Source organism: Perna viridis, chromosome 12, assembly GCF_037379345.1.
Source record: "Perna viridis isolate PV_CMFRI_1.1 ecotype Kerala chromosome 12, ASM3737934v1, whole genome shotgun sequence".
NCBI lineage: Eukaryota > Metazoa > Mollusca > Bivalvia > Mytilida > Mytilidae > Perna > Perna viridis.
Window position 1 is genome coordinate 694,971 of NC_142456.1, and position 19,419 is coordinate 714,389.

At 33.4% G+C, this 19,419-nt stretch overlaps 1 protein-coding gene across 10 annotated transcripts in view; it reads left to right on the forward strand.

Annotated features, from left to right (window-relative positions):
* LOC148600679 (uncharacterized) overlaps window positions 1-2,850 on the forward strand; it is a 103,395-nt gene extending 100,545 nt beyond the window's left edge. For all 10 annotated transcript variants that reach the window (XM_088555716.1, XM_088555715.1, XM_088555723.1 and 7 more), the window contains one exon: window positions 522-2,850. In XM_088555716.1, coding sequence (XP_088411842.1) covers window positions 522-910 — 389 coding nt within the window. In that variant the 3' untranslated portion in view covers window positions 911-2,850. The remainder of the gene's footprint in view (window positions 1-521) is intronic.
* Window positions 2,851-19,419: the final 16,569 nt, after the last annotated feature.

The following is a 19,419-nucleotide window of genomic DNA, read 5'->3' on the forward strand; positions in this document are numbered from 1 at the left end:
TTTGTTCTTGACATGCATTTGTCAGATTTTTTTTCTATTTAGCCTGATTCTTATAAAGACGTGTACACAATGAACCAGTGATGTACAGTATGTAGTACAGTAACTGATAAACTGTTGGATGTTTTTATGCCGGCAATTAATTTTCATTTTATTGTAAATTAATGTATGTTCAAAATCAATTTACCAATTAGGCAAATTTAGGAAGACCACGATTATCGGATATCAACAAAATTTAAATTAATATGAGAAGGACACCACCTTAAATGCCAGTGAACAAAACTTCCAACATTGAAATGAAAATGTGCCGAGTTGTCCTTCTAAACGATAATTGACAGCTTCGCTGGTATGTAAATTACCCAATGTTTTGAAATGACATTTGCCAGAAAACCTGCCGTGATAATACAGCCATAATGTGAAAGTTTCTATGCTGAAAACAATTGAATAAAGTTCTCAATAAGATCATGACGTATATGTTTCGTCACGGAAATGTTGATGAATATATTTCATTTTCCTTATTACAGCTTACCCAGAGGTGGTGATTGATGCAGAAACCCAACTAGAAAATGGAGTCGTCAGCAGACGATCAAAGCGTCAGGACGAAGAGGGCGTTATGGACATTCTATTCCCATGCTGCTCAGCTCACAATGATGAAACCGAAGAAAACGAACAAGTTAAATTCATGTTGGATGATTCAAAGGATGCTGGGTCGCCCCCACAAACTCTTGAATTTGAGCCTCATGAAAAAGGCAATAGTTCTAATGATGGTGGAGCTTTGACGCCTCAAGAAGCGGGAGAAGTATTTCGTGAACGTCCGACACCAAGTGCTCCTGTGTTGGACGAAACTGGCAACATACATATAATAATACCCATGAACAGATCGACATCATATCCCGTTCAGGCAAGTTCATAGTTCACATCATGGTGCTATTTGAGACTCAATGTAAACTTTTGCCATGTGCTGTAGTTCTCAGCATGTGTTCAAAGATTTTTTTTAAATTTGTATTCATGCAAAAGACATTAACATGCAGATGTGTAAACGTAGCATGAAATGATGATGTGATTATACCATATGCCAAGTACATCACGACAAGATACAATGAACTCTTTTACCAGAACAGGACATGAACAGCAGACGACACTTGTGGGACCAGATTCTGCTATTAAATTTGAGAATTGTGTCTTATGATATATATGTAGACGATTTCATTTGCATTAAATGCAATTGTTATGTATGATGAAAAAAAAAACGGTTGAAAAGAATTTGAACATTTTTGTTGTATATTATTCCTTATACTTTAAGTATGCTTTTATAAACTTTGATGAAATATATTATGAGCGAAAGTAGTAAACTATTATGACCTGATTTAGGCGTTTGCTTGTTGTGATATGAACTCTTTTAAAGAAGAGTTTCAGTGTCAGATTACTCATTATAAAGTGCTGAAAGTAGATATATGTACATGTAGTTGTTATGGCTGTAAGCTTAATTGCCATGAATGAGATTGAATAGAAACCCTGTTCAAATGAACCTCTTCCTCCGGCCTCATTTCAGGCGCGATTTTATTTATTTATTTTTTGCAAAATATTGTTATTTTATTCGGTTTCAATCTTAGGAAGTAAACATGATTAACATCTGCCACATGCCCTGACCTGTATAATATCTGGATTGTAAATAATTTCTTTTTCAAAAATTTGAAACAAGATGAAAAACTTTCTTGTGCAATATGAATAAATTCGACTTCTTGTAAAAGATCTTCCTGTCGTTGATTGTTAATCCGTACAAATGTATACATGTACATGTAGAATTAGTTCATTTGAACAAAGGTTGAGTAAGTTGTGAGTAAATGTACGAAGTAGGACCTTTAGTGGGATGTTCTTATAAGTGGTTATTGATTATTTTTATGAATATTTAATAGATTAATGAGTTATAGTTTATTTTTATCCTCATGTAAATAATATTGGATGTAGTAATCTGGTCAGTTAAGTATTGACAACTATTGTAAGATTGAAGGATAGGCTTTATTTTATTATGAATCAAATCAATTTATTTTTAGTTACTTAAGGTAAAAAAGATTCTTAGAAAATTAATTCAATATCCACTATGTAAAGTTTCGTTTTAACTCCTTCTTTAAATTGTGAACTATATCAACTAATTTATTATAAATCTGCAACTTATTTATAAACATGTTTTTGTTTTAGCGAGCTTCGAACAAATTTGAACTTTTTAACAATGAATTATCAACTCAGAGTCGGTGTATTGATACGAGTTGTAGTATTGATTTAAACTGTGAAACTTAATCATCTGGTTACAGGTTTTTGAGATAGATTGTTTTTTTGTGTTATGAATTAATTTTCCCCTTGTTGGAAATATTTGTTTTTAGTTTCTATTTTCTTTAATGAATGAAATGGTACTGATGAATTGCAATGGACAAAAGAAAAATGTAGCTTTTAGTGTAATTTAAATTATCCTGAAGGCGTAGTGACAAACAAGAGTATTTGTACATTGTAACACTACTCGATAATTATGTTGGGTAAAAGTATTGCCCCCTTCAAAAAAGTATTTTCAAACCAAAATATACATGTTCGAATGGTCCGCTTGTCAACTAACTCAATTTTTGACAGAATTGACTTTTTCGTATATCTTTTTTAATCAATCAGAATTTTTTACTCCCCTTATTTTCAAACTTTGAATTCCCTTTGCCTTTCTCCTTCGTCTTTGGAGACAGTAATAATTGTACCTTTTTAATAAGTATAAGTGTATGCTTGTGGTATTAATCTATTGCAGTTATGTAAGTTGAATTCACATCTCTGCAATGTCATGTACATTTGCTAATAAAATTATTTTGTGTTACAGATCGAGTTGACCTATTTGTACCGACAGCATGGGCAGTTAAACAATATGGCAACCAAAAGAAGTGGTGAATGGTTATGTTGTCGTTGCTGTTTTTTTTTTTTTTTTTTTTTTTTTGTGGTCACAAAAGTTTGGAACTAAAATTTGGTGAAACATCACTTAGTACAGAGGCCAGTTTCTTCGAATCAAATTAATTAAGAGCAATGCAAGCAGGTGAATAACACCAAAATATTGACAACCTAAATCAAAATACCCCATCTCTATCCTTCCGAATGTTATTTGCATTTGGACTTTGACGATCAGTTAACCTTAAAGCACGGATACGGTGAAAGCTACAAATACATCACCGTATAACATACATTCAAAATAGTAAATACTTAATGAGATCACCAAAAGGTTTTGAACAAGAGTAAACACACTTTTGAGTAAGCTCTGAAAGGCCCACAAAACAAAGTACTATAATACATGGTAACAGAGCTAGTATGACAATTCTTCAAATAAAAAAACTAAAAAGTAAAGTAACGACAAAGACAAATTAATGACCGACGAACAAAGACACGTTATATAATCTAATCAGAGGTTCTTACAGAGCCTGTAAATCCAGTAATACAAAGAAGTACATCTGTGACTCTGTCCGTTCGTCTGTCCACATATGTCATAGACCCAACTCCTCCAAAACGTCAATTTTAGGAAGATTAGACAGATGTGAATGGTGGAAAATATCTATTGTCGGACGCCCGGAATATAGTTAAACTTCAGGGTTAAACATGTTCAATACTTCCACAGTAAAACAACTCCTAAACCACACAATAGAGTATAATGCAACTTCACGCGTAGGTAAGGCATCACAAATCATGTGGTACCAGTATCGTATTGCATATCCCTGAGCAGGTGTACGTCAAAACATGGATGCTATAAAAATATAGTGCATTTTCTTTCTGCCTCTCTACAAACTAATATTTTGTCAAAAGATATGAACAATGACTTATAAAATAGAGCAAACATCACACTGTAAGATGAAGAACTTTTTAAAAGAAAATCTAACATAATATCATAAAAATGTTCCACTGAAAAGGTTGGTTTGGTGAGTGCAAAACGAAAGTGAAAGTAGGGAAAATGGCTATTTATAGTTCGAGACTACTTTTCTGTCCGATCTTCGTGGACTCACCCTATTTTCTTTGCGGGAAATTATTTTTTCACATGTCCTTAGAAATGCTACATAAGTGAAAGTTTTATTGAATCAATTTACATATTTTTTAAAAAATCCTAAAAATATGCACTTCACTATAGAAGTCTATGGGAAAATTAATACGATACTGAGACCATGTCCGATGCCTGCAAAGGGAGATAATCCAACTTTAACATTTTTTAAACTGCTCAGTTGATTTTGGCTAAGTTGTAAATGTTTGAACCCAGCAAAGACAAATAATCAAATTTTATAGAGCTTTTCATGTTAAAATCTCGTAAGCGCAACGTCGTATAAAGCACTAAATAGAACTTTGTTAAAATTTATAGAAAAGATAGACATTACTGGCAGATCTAAAATTTAAAAATCTGAAGCTCTAAATTGTTCCACAAAAATATTGTGAAAAAATATGCATCATATTCAAACGAAATTGCTTGATTTTTTTTTTATAAACTATATTGTTTTCTGAGTATTTTGCAATGTTTAAATAAAAAAAAAAGTTAGTGGGACTGAGCTGGTCGACGTCTTCCTCTAGATCCACCCACGGCAGCATGTGTAGATGTCTATCAATGTCTCAAGTCAAGTCAACTTTATTTCCGTACTGAGAACAGTTAATATACTTGTAAACTCTGTAGAAGTTTTAGAACTGTCTGTAAAGAGTTATATCGTAAAATTCATTTAGTGTAAAGAGTAATTAATTTCTTTTGTCGTTAAAAATTTGAAGTTGGGTGAGGGCAAAATTTGGCCTCAAAAAACAAAATCTGCGTGAAGAAATTTTTTGTTGTTTCTCTAGCTCTCTAATGTGTTTTAAACTGGATTTGATTGGTTTATGGTAATAATTTGACCACTTTCGATCCACACAAAAGCCATCTTAAAAATGCAGTAATGTTAAGAGTTAAGGGTTTTTTTTGTAAACATTACATAAATACATACAGTTATTTCTGGAATAACGTCATGATAAATCTTGTCAAAAACATTATATATTCAGTGTCTGCGGCCATTTTACTATACTTCTCAAGCGCGTACCTGTCGTTAGGCAAAAAAGCTTTTGCCTGCACTTAATTTTGCAATTTTTTTTTAGATAAAATACATCCAGGAGAGGCATAAATGATGCTTTAAAACGCTATCTCTGCGGAGCTTAGGGGGGCGCCCCCCTCCTGGACTCCCTGCCGTAATTTTGCCTACACTTCAATTTGGCCTCAGCTACGCGCCTGCTTCTACTACCTTATCAAATTTTCTAAAATGCCCAAATTATGAGGCCAAAAGGGGTCCTTACTGAACTTTTATCCTTTCTACCCGATAAATAGTGAGAAGTTGGAAAATTCAGACAACTTTTACATCTGATAATTATGCAGAACATCACCTGTTGCAGGAACAAACCGGATATTTGTAAATTGTTTAAATCTCACGCTTTATTTATATAAACGAATGATGTGAATACCTTAATAAACAGAAATGAAACATAATTGTCTCATACAAAGTCGACGTATAGTGTTTTGTTTCAAAACTATAAATAAATAATACGTTGATCAACAATTATAAATTTTAATGAATCGAACTAATTTATCACTATAACAATATGACAGTCATATTATTGTTTTTCTAACTCGTTCAGGTTTTAAACGCATATCCGAACATTGTTAATATATTTCAATTGTGATGAAACGACGACGGAGTTGGAATTACAGTTTCACAATGCGTAGACATTATCCCAAATTATAAAAACGAAGTATAGGGAAAAAACAGATATGTTAAATTGCAACAAATGCACCACCGTATAACCTATATACATGTATAAATATAAAATAGTAAATATTACTATTATTTTCAGAGATCACAAAAAGGTCTTAATCGAGTGTAAGCACACCTTTAAGTAAGCTCGGCGGGTATTTCTAGAAAAGCAGAGGACGCTTACCCGACCGGTGCACCTGGTCCATGCTCCCAGTTTTTAGTGGAGTCCGAGTTGCTCATTTGCTTTCGTTACTTTGTATGTATGAGTTTAATTACTTTATGTTCTTTGTTGTGTATGTCTGTTTTCCATGTCTGGTCTTTGTCCCTGAATTACATTCTTTTGATTACCGCTATAACCTTGGTTCCCTTGATTTCTCATTCTGAAATGTCCCGACAACAGAACGATGACAATTCTTCAAAATTAATTTAAGGTAGAAAGTAATCAAGTTCAATTTCCATATTTGGTGTCTTGTGATAGACTTGTGGTAAACGTTTGGTATACTTGTGATAGACTTGTGATAGACTTGGGACAGACTTGTTTCGGAAGATTTGGGACTGATTTAACATACATTTACGATGGGGACATAACTTTTTGTAGGTATAAACTGGCCTGGAGCTGTCAGTTAACTACTAGTATATAGTCCTTGTACATTTATGTATTATATATTTAGTTTCTTTGTGACTCCGACCTCTTTGAACTGATTAAATGGTGTGTTTAATTGTGGAATATTAATGGCCATATTTTAAAGGGGTAGGGTTGTGATGACGCTAAAGTACCTTAACCCCGCCGTATTTTTGCGCCTGTCCAGGAAGCTGGGCCTTTTGCAGGTGCAGTCCGGGAAGCTTCTTCTGGCGGATTCCACTCCCGAGAGTGTGTGATGATGTTGCTACCTGTGCGTCTTAGTATGTGGCTTATCCATCTCCATTTACGCCTCTTGATGGTGTCAGTAATGGGTGTTTGGTTGGTATGTTCCCATAGCTCTCGTAATTTATCAGGCCATCTGATATGTAGAATCTGTATGAGGCATTTGTTTACGAAGACTTGTTGGTCATGTTCGGTTTTCTTCGTCTTTTTCCAAGTCTCCGATCCATACACAAGAACTGACTTGACATTTGTCTCGTCTATTGTAATTTTTGTTTTGAGGCTGATGTTTCTGTTCCTCCAGATTGGTCTTGGGGTTACAAAAGCTTTTCTGGCTTTTAAAAGTCTCGCCTTGATGTCCTCATCGAAGTCTCAATTCTTTGAAACACCACCACCAAGGTAGGTCAAGTTCCTAACGTCTTCAATGGAATCACCATTAAGCATGGTGGTTACTGTGTTACATGTATGTGAGTGACTTTATTGGTGTTTCTCTCTAGACCAGTTGATTTGACTGTTTCATACAAGGCGATGTCCTCAGTTGTATATGCTGCAATTGGTGGGATAGTAGGCTCACATCATCTGAAAAGTCAAGGTCTTCTAGCTTTGTAGTGAGTTACCATTGGATTTCTCTCGGTAATGACAGCAGTGTTCTCATAATTCAGTCTATGACTACAGAGAAGATAAGGGGTGAGACAGGAGACAACCTTAGCGTACTCCTGTATGTATATTGAAGGATGTTGAGAGTGTGAAATTGTGGATCACTTAGCCTTTGGTGTTTTTGTCGAGTCCTTGGATAATCTTTACTATATGACGGGGATTCCATAGTGTCTTAGTACATATAAAGTGTATTTCTGTCATTCTGTCAACTATGTCGAAGGCCATTTTTGAAGTCCCCGAAGTTGATGTAGAGTGATGATTGCTATTCTATGGACTGCTCCATGATGATCCGTAACGTGGCAACTTGGTCAGTACATGATCGACCGCATCGTAATCATGCTTGCTCATCACGGAGGTTTGTATCTATTGCTGCCTTGATTCTTTCCAAAACGACTCTTGCCAGGACTTTACTGGGAAGTGTAGCCGAATTCCTTTCCGGTTTTGGCAGTTACTCAGGTCACCCTTTTTTGAAGCTAAATGATGTAATCCAAACTCCACTCCTCAGAGATTTCCACTGTTTCCCAGATATTGTCAAACAGCGCATGCAAGATGGTTTGGACCCCCGGGCGTGTGTAAAAAACGACCAGCAGCAGCGCTAAGCTTGTCGTAAAATGCAACTTGATAGTGTTCAGAACTCTGGTGGGGCTAAGGGCATTCTGTCCACAGAGCAACTGGGTTGTGTGCCACAGGTGATGCCATGGGGTAACCCTGGCATTTAATTTGCTGGGGTTGTCAGGCCATAATACGAAAAATCATAGTGGTACAACGTGTTGAGAAAGATGCCACGTTCCTTGTATATTAAAGAACCTTTCTTTGGTATGCTACCGGAGTAGGAACCATTTGGCTCAGGTGAAGTTTGGTCCGGTCCAGGGGCTTTTCCAGTCCTGATTCTCCATACAGCTTTTATGATTTCATCCTTCGTGATTGTGACAGTATCAACATCAAGGTCTTCTCCAGGAGGTAGATCAGGATCATCTGGTATATTTTCTCCATTTAAAAGTAGTAGATCTTGGTTTGTTATCACATTGCCATCTTTGTCTTTCGCTGGTTTGGATGTGTTGGTCTTTCTATCTGCCAATTGGAATGTGATGTTGAACACAGTCTTGGTGTCATTTCTGGTCATTGCATTCTTTGTTTTTGAAGCGAGCTCGTTGATGTAGGTTCTTTTATCCTGTTTGGTCTTTCTCTTTACTTCTTTCCTACTGCTTATGTGTTACTTCGTCAACTATTTTTTCTTCAAAACTGTCTGGATTTGGTCAAGTTGTATCTTAACAGACCTACTCTTCTTAGTTGTCTCGATTGTATCGTCTTGTATTCCTTCTTTGAAAATCCAAGTTCTTCTTGGCATGTGGTGTTACATATATCTGGATTTTACTCTTTCTCCCATTGTTTGTTTACTGTGCTTACTCCTTATGCTGTACTTTCTGCTTCTAATCTGATATTGTCTATTTGCCCTGGCTATCTTGATCTTCAGTTTAGCCACCACAAATTGATGATCGGATGCTACATCAACACCTTGATAAGCTCTAACGTCTGTCATGCTATCTCCATCTCCTGGCGACTGTAATGTGCTCTTTCTGGTTTCTAGTTTTCATGTCTGGAGATACCCAGATTGTTTATATCCTTGTCAGGGAATATTGTACTTCCTATGACCAGATCGTTGTGGGAGCATAAGTCTGCAAAGAGTTCTCCAATTGATTGTTACCAATTCCTTCCTTCCCCATGATGAGTTATCTTCTTGTGTTATCTTTTCCGACTTTGGCATTCATGTCACCCATTACAATCAAGATGCCCCGTGGTGTTCTTCCTAGGGTAGCTTGGAGCTGGTTGTAAAACTCCCCTTTATCTTTATACATGATTGTCATGTAATAGGTACATAGGAAATTTGTTATTTAGAAACGTTAAAAGTTCCGAACTGTCTCGTACGTACATAAGTTCCTTAGTGTTTAAATATAGGTAGCAAATATCAGTCAAAAAGTCTACACAAGTAAAGCGTTGGAGAACCACAATTTGAAATAACTGGACAGCCTGATATTATTATCTTTTCTCTGTTGGATATAAAATCTAAATTGGTTATCATATTTAGTGGAAGTGTGGTAGTTCGTGTATTTTTGTGCATCATTCTTAAAAGCCTAACATACTGGATAAATATAAAAAGTATCTGTATATTGATATCCACTTAGTTGCTCATTATAAGATAATGAATTTTGCGACTACAAACCGTAAAATGTTAATATTAAAGACATTTGTTACATACTTCTTTATACATAATTAAACATGTTGAATAGCAGTTTATGATACATTTACTATATGTACACGAGATTCCTCTCCTCTCCTTTTTCTTTTTTTTTATTTTTTTTCCTTCCTAAACTTTTTCTTAACGAAAAACAGAATACAACATTATTTTTCTTACCAATGTGGAACATTATTTTTTTTACCAATGTGGAACTTAATTTTTTTCTTGCCACATAAAAAAATTTTTCTTCAAAGTGAAATCAATATTTTTTTTCAAAAATATCCCAGCCCCGCCCCCCCCCCCCCTCAATATAAAATTGGTCGGTGTCTAATGTGTTTCCTCGTCGTTCATTGAAGACCAATTGAACGGCCTTGGGCTGATATTTTTATCTCGGTGGAGTTGTTGTCTATTTAAAATATACACCATACGTATTCTCGTCATATTATTTAGAGGGGGTGCAGGAATTTTATTAACCTTTTTGTTGAAAAATGCCTGCATATTTTGGAGAAAATGAGCAAATTAATGATAGTCTTTAATCCCTTCTTTTACAAATTTCTGGGTCGGACCATTCCCTCCTTAAAAATCTGGATTCGCCAATTTCATACGGTGAAAACCTTTTTCCAATGATACATATATATAGGTTCCGAAACTGAGGGTTTCAAATAAATAGGTTGGTTAATAGTGTTCATCTATACATGATGTAAAAGAAGAATGGATTTTAAAGACACCAATCGCCCAGGCGACGATGTCTCCGTTAAAAAAACATCCGTCATACACTTTTCATATTTTATCGAATATTACAATATTGTTAATTCGACTCAGTGCTGTTTTTAACTTGTTTATCAATTGTAATTTTTGGACGAAACAGGTTGACCCGGGTGAATAAAAACATTAATTTTTAAATAAATCGGTGTATGAAACTCCTGAATTGGTAGTGTGTATAAGTCTTTCTAATTTAAATTTGCAATTCTAATTTTTGCAAATCTCCAAATCGCCATTTTTAGAGTAAATATATTATATTATGCACCAAACTGTGCGGAATTAAATTGGAAAAACAAATATAATAATTTCATTGTGAAGATAGTAAAAATTTATTCCAATAGGAAAACTGGATTTCCAATTCGAAAACAAAATTTCCAGTTGGAAACTTTCTTCCCATCGGAGAAAATAATTCCAGTTGGAAAATTAATTTTCCCATTGGAAAAAAAATATTCCAATTGGAATATTGATTTCCAATTGGAACATTATTATTCCAATGGGAATTATTTATCAATTATTTGCTCCAATTGGAAGACAATTTTCCTATAGGAATTTTTTTCCAATTGGAAGTTTTAAAATTCAAATTGTACAAGGCAAATCAAATTAAAAATAAAAAAACTTGAATTATCGAAATTAGAGGTCAAATATGATACCAACAATACCTAAAACTGGCTTTAAGTATTCTTGAGTTATTAGTCCTACATCAACTAAAATCGTCTGTGTAGTGAATATAAATCTAGAAGTCCTGAATTTCAAGCGATTAAATATAAAAGTAGAACGGGAACTTTAAACACTTCACAAACTTCACCAATATAACTGAAAACCTAGCCTTTTACTGACATGTCAATGTCAAAGGTACAAATACTGTATATGAAATAGTTATCAAACAGTACTTGTAGGAACTACATGCACATGTATTCCACAGGAAGTATCTCCCAACATTCTAGACCATTTCAAACAGGACAACAAAGCTAATTTCAAATGAAGATTGCCATATTGAAACTTGTCTGACTTCATTTGTTCATTTGTTTTATCATATATATGTAAATATGCAGCTCCATGTATCTTAGAAGATATTGTTACATTATTGGACACAAGTTTTATCTAAACTTACAAGAATCATGGCTGTTCTTTTTTTCTTAATAGTGGGGGCACTGATAAAAGAGATTTTCAAAATGGTGTGAGATATATTCTTAAGTATGTGTTTATTTTGCTGGAATCTAATAAAAACTTAGGCTGATCAAAATAAAAATCATATTGATATATTATCTATTTATTTTGCAATTGTCCTTTATACCTATACCAACATCAAGTGTCCACAATGTTTGTTGTGGTATTGGCAAAATATACATAATTGCTATGAATAGTTAGTTCATGGAATGATTTTAAAGTTTTATGAATGAAACTAGTGTTACCTATTGTCCTAAACTGCAAACCAGACTTTTCCAATAACCGAATTCGCTGTGAAATAGGTCCATCTTGTCTGGTCTTGAAAATAAACTTTCACCACAAAAACATGTAGACTCCTACAGAAGAGAAATCTAAGTACAGAAGTTCTGAGTCAATGAAGAAAACAAATCTGCATAAGATATATTCTATAGAACATTATGTACACATGCCTGCATACCAGAAAGAATCTCAAGGCAGTTACAATGACATACATTGGTATTCACGCTTTTTTTAATAACTATTTGAATTATTAATGAATAACAGAAAGCAAGATTTGTCATTTAAGACAATGCAAATTTTGATCTTGTCTTTTAAAAGTTCCTTTATTGATTAATAATTTTATTGATAAGATATTGATTGATTGATTATGGATTACCATTCAATGGCAAATGTTTAATGCATTTCATTGCCGATCAAACAAACTCTGCTTTGTACTAGTTCGACACGCTTAGGCGGATCTTCATTTGGTAACTCACAGAAGCAACAGCTGAAGGAAGGCATGTCACCTTACTTTAACACATCATTTTGACTGTGCAAACCAGCTGTCATTCTATCTATCTCTTGAAATACGGTATACTTGACGGACAGGCAGTGACTGCCAATTTTAAAGTCTTTGGTGTGATTCCGCCAAGGATCAAACTCATGATCTCCATTCCTTATGATGAGCACATTTACCTGAGACCACCATGGCGGTTTATAAAATACATGTAGTCATATTATGTTTAATTCATTTGTGGCTAAATATAAATATTAATACATAATAATATTTCTTATGGTTTTCGAGTTATAAGGGACTGCATTCTCCCCAGGCCATTATGGCACTGTTCTTTGCAGCACTATGATTTCTTAGCACTGTGCTATCAGTAATTAATTTAAATTATAATGCACTATGGGCACTGTGCTATAATTTTGGACTGAGCTATTTAAAAATTATGGGGAGAACTGTGAAGGGGTCAGAGGGCCACACCCAAAAAATTGCCTTTTTTATTTTTGGTCTAAATTCAATTTTGTTTATAGATTTCCAATTTCCCTATAAAATTTTGTTAAAATTCCTAGAGCAGTTTATGAAGCATAAGGATTACAAGAAATATGGACTGAAAGTGATATCCTATATTCTCCCAATCTTTGAGGGGATAAAACAACCTAAAAATACAAAATGTTCAGAAATCATCTGATATAGCCTATTAAGGACAATGCATAACATCAAAATAACTGTTAACACTTACAAAAAATCAATATACAGTACACTGTACCTGAACCAATTCACAGAACTAAAATTGTGATCGCCATTGATCATTGATTTGTCAAATCAAGTCGCTTCCATTTTTTTGACATGTGAACAGCTTAGCATGGCACAGTTGAGTACAGTTAAGTCCTTCTGCTTCTGCTTATTTCCCGATCTAAAGTATATGAATTCGTTCATTTTATATGAAAAAGAGTGAAGTATTAGTTTCTTAAGGTGAAAAAAAGCCTTACAATAATTCCAAGAAGGACTTGCAGGAGAGGTAATACATTTTTGGTCAACTGAATAAATAAGTTGTCCAAATTACACTGCAGAATTTTTCTTTATAGCCTATGAAAAATGCTTAGCATGGGCACAGCTTGATACAGCCACAGAAATTCAATCCTGAACCCAAACAGTTTGGGCAAGTATTGAAACACTACTAAAGCATGTCAAGCTTGAAAAATTGGAACTTTAATTGTGATTAGACATTTGACACATGATAAAAAATTGACTACAATGACAAAACTGTGACCCTCTTTTGGTCTTTAACTCCTAAAAGGTTTGAATCACAACCACCAAATTCATTCAAAATCTTCATTTGGGGGGACGGGGTATGGCACCTTGAGGTAAAATTTCAAAGAGATCCATTCTTTTTTTTACTCAAGTTATCCAGCCATTAGGAGTCTTCGTTCAATTTTCCTTTTTGGCCCTTAATTACTAACTTGTTCAAATCACAACTCAAAAAATTAATCCCAGTCTTTCTTTGGTGGTTTGCAACTTGTTGTAATGTCAAAGGGATTCATTCATTTATTGTTAAATTATTGTCATGCATTAGGAAAGTGGTTGTTTCTGGCACTGTCAACAAGTTCTTTCTTTAAAAAAAGATAGCCAATGCAGTAAAATTGTTTCTTTTTACTTATTTTTCACATTTCATTCAGGAAATAACACATGACATACATGTACTATTTCTATTTTCGAAACATTTTTTTTCGAACGCCACTTAGTTATCAGTATTTGGCCAATTGGAAAACAGAATTGTGATCAGGTGACTTGTGTTTCCATGGAAGAGCTTCTTTAAGGTCAAAGGATAAAAATCGAAAATATACCGACCCCCTTAATCCTAACAGTACAGGTCCTAACCCAAAAAAGTTGAACACTACTCTACTTTTGTGATATAAAGTTTGTTGATCAATATCATAGAGATCCATAAATACTGTTAAATTACTTTTGGCCTATACATTAATTCCAGACCAGTTGGGACCATAACCTAACAATCAATACCAACCTTCCTTCTGTGGATTGGAGACCTATTTTAAAACTTTATTAAGATAAATTAACTCAACTTAAATATCAAAGTTATTCCACATCAACCAAGTGTCTAAGGACAAAAATGACAACACCATTCATCAAAAGACTGCAAAATCTGGAGACTTGGTACATCACTATCAAGGTCTTAGGAAAAAACATTTACAAAACTTAACCTTGTGTTTCATATCAATCATTTGTGTTCCTGAATCTACTTTTCAATTTCTGAATGGAAGTCGGTGCTGTAGCTACAGTGTAAGTGGTGAGCAGCTTTAAATAAAAGTAACTTCAGGGTTTGACAATAACAGTGGCCGGTGGCCCTATGCCTACCTTACATTGGAGGACAACCTTGAAATTTAAATTGGTAGTCCTCAGGGCACCCTTCATTATTTTTTTTATTTATTTAATAAGAATTACAAACACTTTTCTGATCACGATTAAAGAGCGGATGTGGCGCTCTCTTTATCAACACGTTATTAATTCAGCTATTTATTGATATCAATAAATGATTTAATAACATGTTAATAAATTGAACAATTTATTGATATCAATAATTAATTATCAACATGTTGATAAATATGTATTAACATGTTGATAAATCATTTATTGATATTAATATATATTTATTAACAGGTTAATAAATATGTATGATTAATTGATATCAATACATAATCCTTAATATCAATACATAATCCTTAATATCAATAATTCATTTATTAATATCAACAAATAAATTATTGATATCAATAAATGGGGAATAAATTCCACAACGGCTTGCCATAGAAAATTTAAGTGTCAAACCCTAAACTTATAAAGCTCTTACTGATGTCCCCAATACTTAAACATGCAACTTTGAAGTTACAGTAAATTTTCAAATTTTCAAGATTTGTGAGGTCTAGGTTTACTCTCAGTAGTTGTCTGTAAAAAATTATAAAATCTGTCTGAAAACTGTTCCTTAAAAAACCATAAATGACTTAATTTTGCTTCAGTATAAAATCATATAAGAATAGTGTGTAAAGTATAATGAAGATAAATTTGAAATCTAGGAGTGAAATATACAGTGTTAATACACAAGGTGACATGTATGTTGATTACCTTATACCATGTACATGACTGATAATTACCTGTACAGCTGTAGTAGCCAAGTGGACAAATAACATCATATTGTTATTTAAAGTTGTTAATTCAGGAGTATGTTATGTTAGTTGTATTCATTTGCAGGGACTAATCCCTTCTGGGATTCGGCACTGGAGGTATTTTTTGTTAACTGATTGACCTTAACAAATTATATTCATTAAATGTTTCATTTTTACAATGCTTCTTCACAGATGTCTGACCTCGGGGCAAGATCAATAAATTCATACCCCCCCCCCCCAAAACCCGTGCTGATTCATTGTATCACCTGTCCTGAGTTATTGGGTCTATACATTCCCGAAAGGAGACCCGTTTTTTTTTTTCTATATGCATTTAATTAACCAAGCAAGACTAGGAGTAAATGAAATAATTTACATCAAAAATACTCCAGTTTGCACGTCCGTTGTGCATTAAAATAGCTTGGCGAGACCCGTAACTTCATTAATTTCAGATAGGGGAGCAGCGGCCAAATCACGAATTTATTATATACTAGTATTAAGTGCCATCAAAACGTATACCTTTTCATATGCATTATAAAATCAAGGAGTTAAATATAGATATGCTATATATAAATCATTGATAAAACGAAAGAAAAAAACGCACCTATTACAGGCTTGCTGATGCTTATTGAAATAAGTTTTCAATCTTAAAACTACAACTTAACCCTATCATAGGCTATTGCAAGCCAAAGTGGCAAAAATGAGTTTTCTAATGTTAAAAAATGATTTTTCAATATTACAAATTAATTTTTTAATATCACACATTTGATTTCTCATATTACAAAACCCTTTTTTGGTATTAAAAAATCTTTTTTTTTTCATATTAAAAATGCAATTGAATTTCTAATATTGAAAAATCATTTTTAATATTAGAAATTGATTTACTTGATTTTTTTTTATCTTTTTTTTTTTTTATTCGAAAATGCACTTCATTAGCATGGGTTTCCTTAAACTCGTAAATGAATAAATTCTAATGTACAAACAAACAGACAGATATTTGTGTTTCTTATTTATAAATCAAATATTTACAACAATTACGGACACGGTATTAAGAATAAAATGAAGTCAAGCTGACATAGTATACACCGCACGTGACACTAATTGAGTTACTCGGCGGATGAACATATAAAATGTATATCAGGGGCGGATTCAGGCGGGGGCTTGGAGCCCCCCCCCCCAAAAAAAAGGGGGGGGCAAAGCGTAGGATATCAGGGGTAGATCTGAGCGGTTTGAGGTTGAAACTTTAATTTTTCGCTAATTTTACCACAAAAGGTATCTACATTGCACCCATTCTAGAAGAATATTTAAAAAAAATAACCTAAAAAACTTTGTGTGCGCCCCACCCTAATCTGAAATCCTCGATCCGCCCCTGTATATACGACATTATACCTTTCGAATCCTGGTTATACCTTGATTTCCCTTACCAAGAAATAGCAGATAAATGTTTAATCAGAATTTTCAGTATCAAATTAAGTAATATTATACACATAAATACAATTGTACAGTTTTTCTTGGCAAGTTAGATTTTTTAAACCTACCAGTTTATGTTTTATAAACAAATAATTATAGTAAAAAAATTGGGATTAATTGTACAGGGATGTGAAATTATGATTTACCTAATTCATGAAATAATACTTCCAAAATTTCAAAACATAGAATAGTAAAAACAAAGGCTTGTTCCCATTTCGCCGTAGTAAGATTTGGAGTGGACTCAGGCGAAATTGGAACTCGAATAAACATCTAATTAAGTGCTACTTGTGTTTTTATAGCAATTAAATATATAATTTATATATATATATCAATCCCAGAATGGCATGAGGCTATATTACCGGGCATTTATAGTCAGGATGGGTAGAACCAAATCCAGCATGCCGGAAATCAGGGTTCCACTCTCGGGGCTGCATTTCCGACATAAAGATTTAAGATTGTAATTGATTATTTCAATTTAGGGGTTTGATCCAGAGAGAAAGTGGTCGCGGGCAATTTCTGCCTTGGGTCTACCCCTGGCACATGTTGTATATTAATTTTATGCGCCCCAGTTAACGGTCGATAAACGGCTCACTTACTGTATATTGATGCCGAATAAACAAATTGTCCTGCATACGTACGTACCTGTGATCAGGTAATTAAAATTGTTGTGATTTGAAATCTATGGATTTCAGCTGACTTAAGGGGGCCTAAATAAAATTCATAGGGACGGAAAATTTAAAATAGAGGCATGAACATTGGGGTTGGGGGAATCAAGACTCCATGCAATTGTTTTCAATTAAAGATAAAAGAATGAAAGAAACTAGAATATGAGAAAATAATTTTAAATATAAAAAAAAATACTTTTCTAATATTAAAAAAAAGAATTTTCTAATATACATATATTAAGATTTTTGAATGTCAGCAATTCATTATTTTATATTAGCTATAATTTATTTTTAGATATTAGAAGTTCAAGTTCTAATAAAAAGAAAAATCGTTTTCTAAAAATAGAAATATAAGAATTAATTTTAATTTCTAATGTAAGAATTTAATTTACTTTCTATATTATTTTTAATAAGAAATTAAATTTTATAATAGAAAATGGGTTTTAAATATTAAAATATGGTTTTTAATGTTAAAAAGACAGCTGTATTTTTAATGTAAGAAAATGTCGAATTTTTAATATCAGAAAGGAATTTCTCACATAAATAAATTTCTGATAATTAATATTTGAAACTTGAAGAAAAGATTTCTAATACTAAAATGAACTTCTTGAATGAAAAAAAAATAATTATTTACATTAATATTTCAATTATAATATTACAAAATAATTCATGTTAATTATTAAAAGATCGTTTCTTTGTCCTCTACCTTTGAGAGGGGGTGGAGGTAAAAATGATCGCTAAAAATTTGATTTTTGAGTTTTAAAATGATTTCCGTTCAAGCTTGAATCTCATTTGGCACATCTTTATAGCATTCTGAATAGTTAAGTTTCATTTCATTTAGCCTGTGTATATTGTTATATAGAGCCATTTCGATGATTACATCACTTTTATCGGTACTAACTGCACTCAATCGCCAAGATTAAGAGTAATAGAAGAAAAATAGTATTGACTGTTATGAAGTGCCAGTATAGTCATTCAGGCTTCAAATAGTCCGAATTTCTTCTGAACCTACAATGTAACCCTCCTATTGAAATGTTGGGTTGAGAACAGAATGATATGCTCTCCTTAAAGGTGGTATTTCTGCAGTAATGCGGAGTGCCGCACACCGTATGCTGGGTTTACCATGTAAAATAAATGTGGTATCAGCATACTCGAAAGGGACTCCGGAATCCTACTAGATAGAACACTATCGTTAGAAGCACTTGAAGTACTATACTCTGCAGTACCAATAAAATCCAACTTTTTGTATCACACACCATTCTGACTCCAATCCGACAGATCAATATCAAAATAATGCCGGGTCAGAGGAAATAATTTGGACAAGACGTCTCTTCAAATTCCAATGCAACTTATAACAGGGCATCTTTTCATCTCTCGCAGGAAGGAAAATATCATTTATAATTAACCTAATTTATTAAATCATATTTAATTACTTTATAATACGAATTTATGCTATGATGGATTGAACTACATATAGTTGTGACGTTTCACATCCCTTATGCACACACACACACACACGTGTATGTATATCGAAATTAACAATAGTATTTTATTTAGACTAGAGATTTAGTATAAACATATTTAGTCAAGTATATAAGCACAAGCAAATACAGTATACACATTTACATTAAAAATCATGGTAGGATTCGGCAATTTAGAGACTTGAACAGTGGTTAAATCTTGTATTTGCTGGTAATTCATCAGGTACATTTAGAGGCAAAGCCTCCGTTATATATATAAGATTCCCTAAGATATTCGGCAATTTTTTTATATGGCTTGTTGTAAGTTGTTGCATGCCTCCTCATAATGTACGATGTTTGTGTGTAAAGGATGTTGTAAGCAGGATCACATGGGCTTTAACTGCTGTGACAGAAAGAAATAATTTCAAATAAA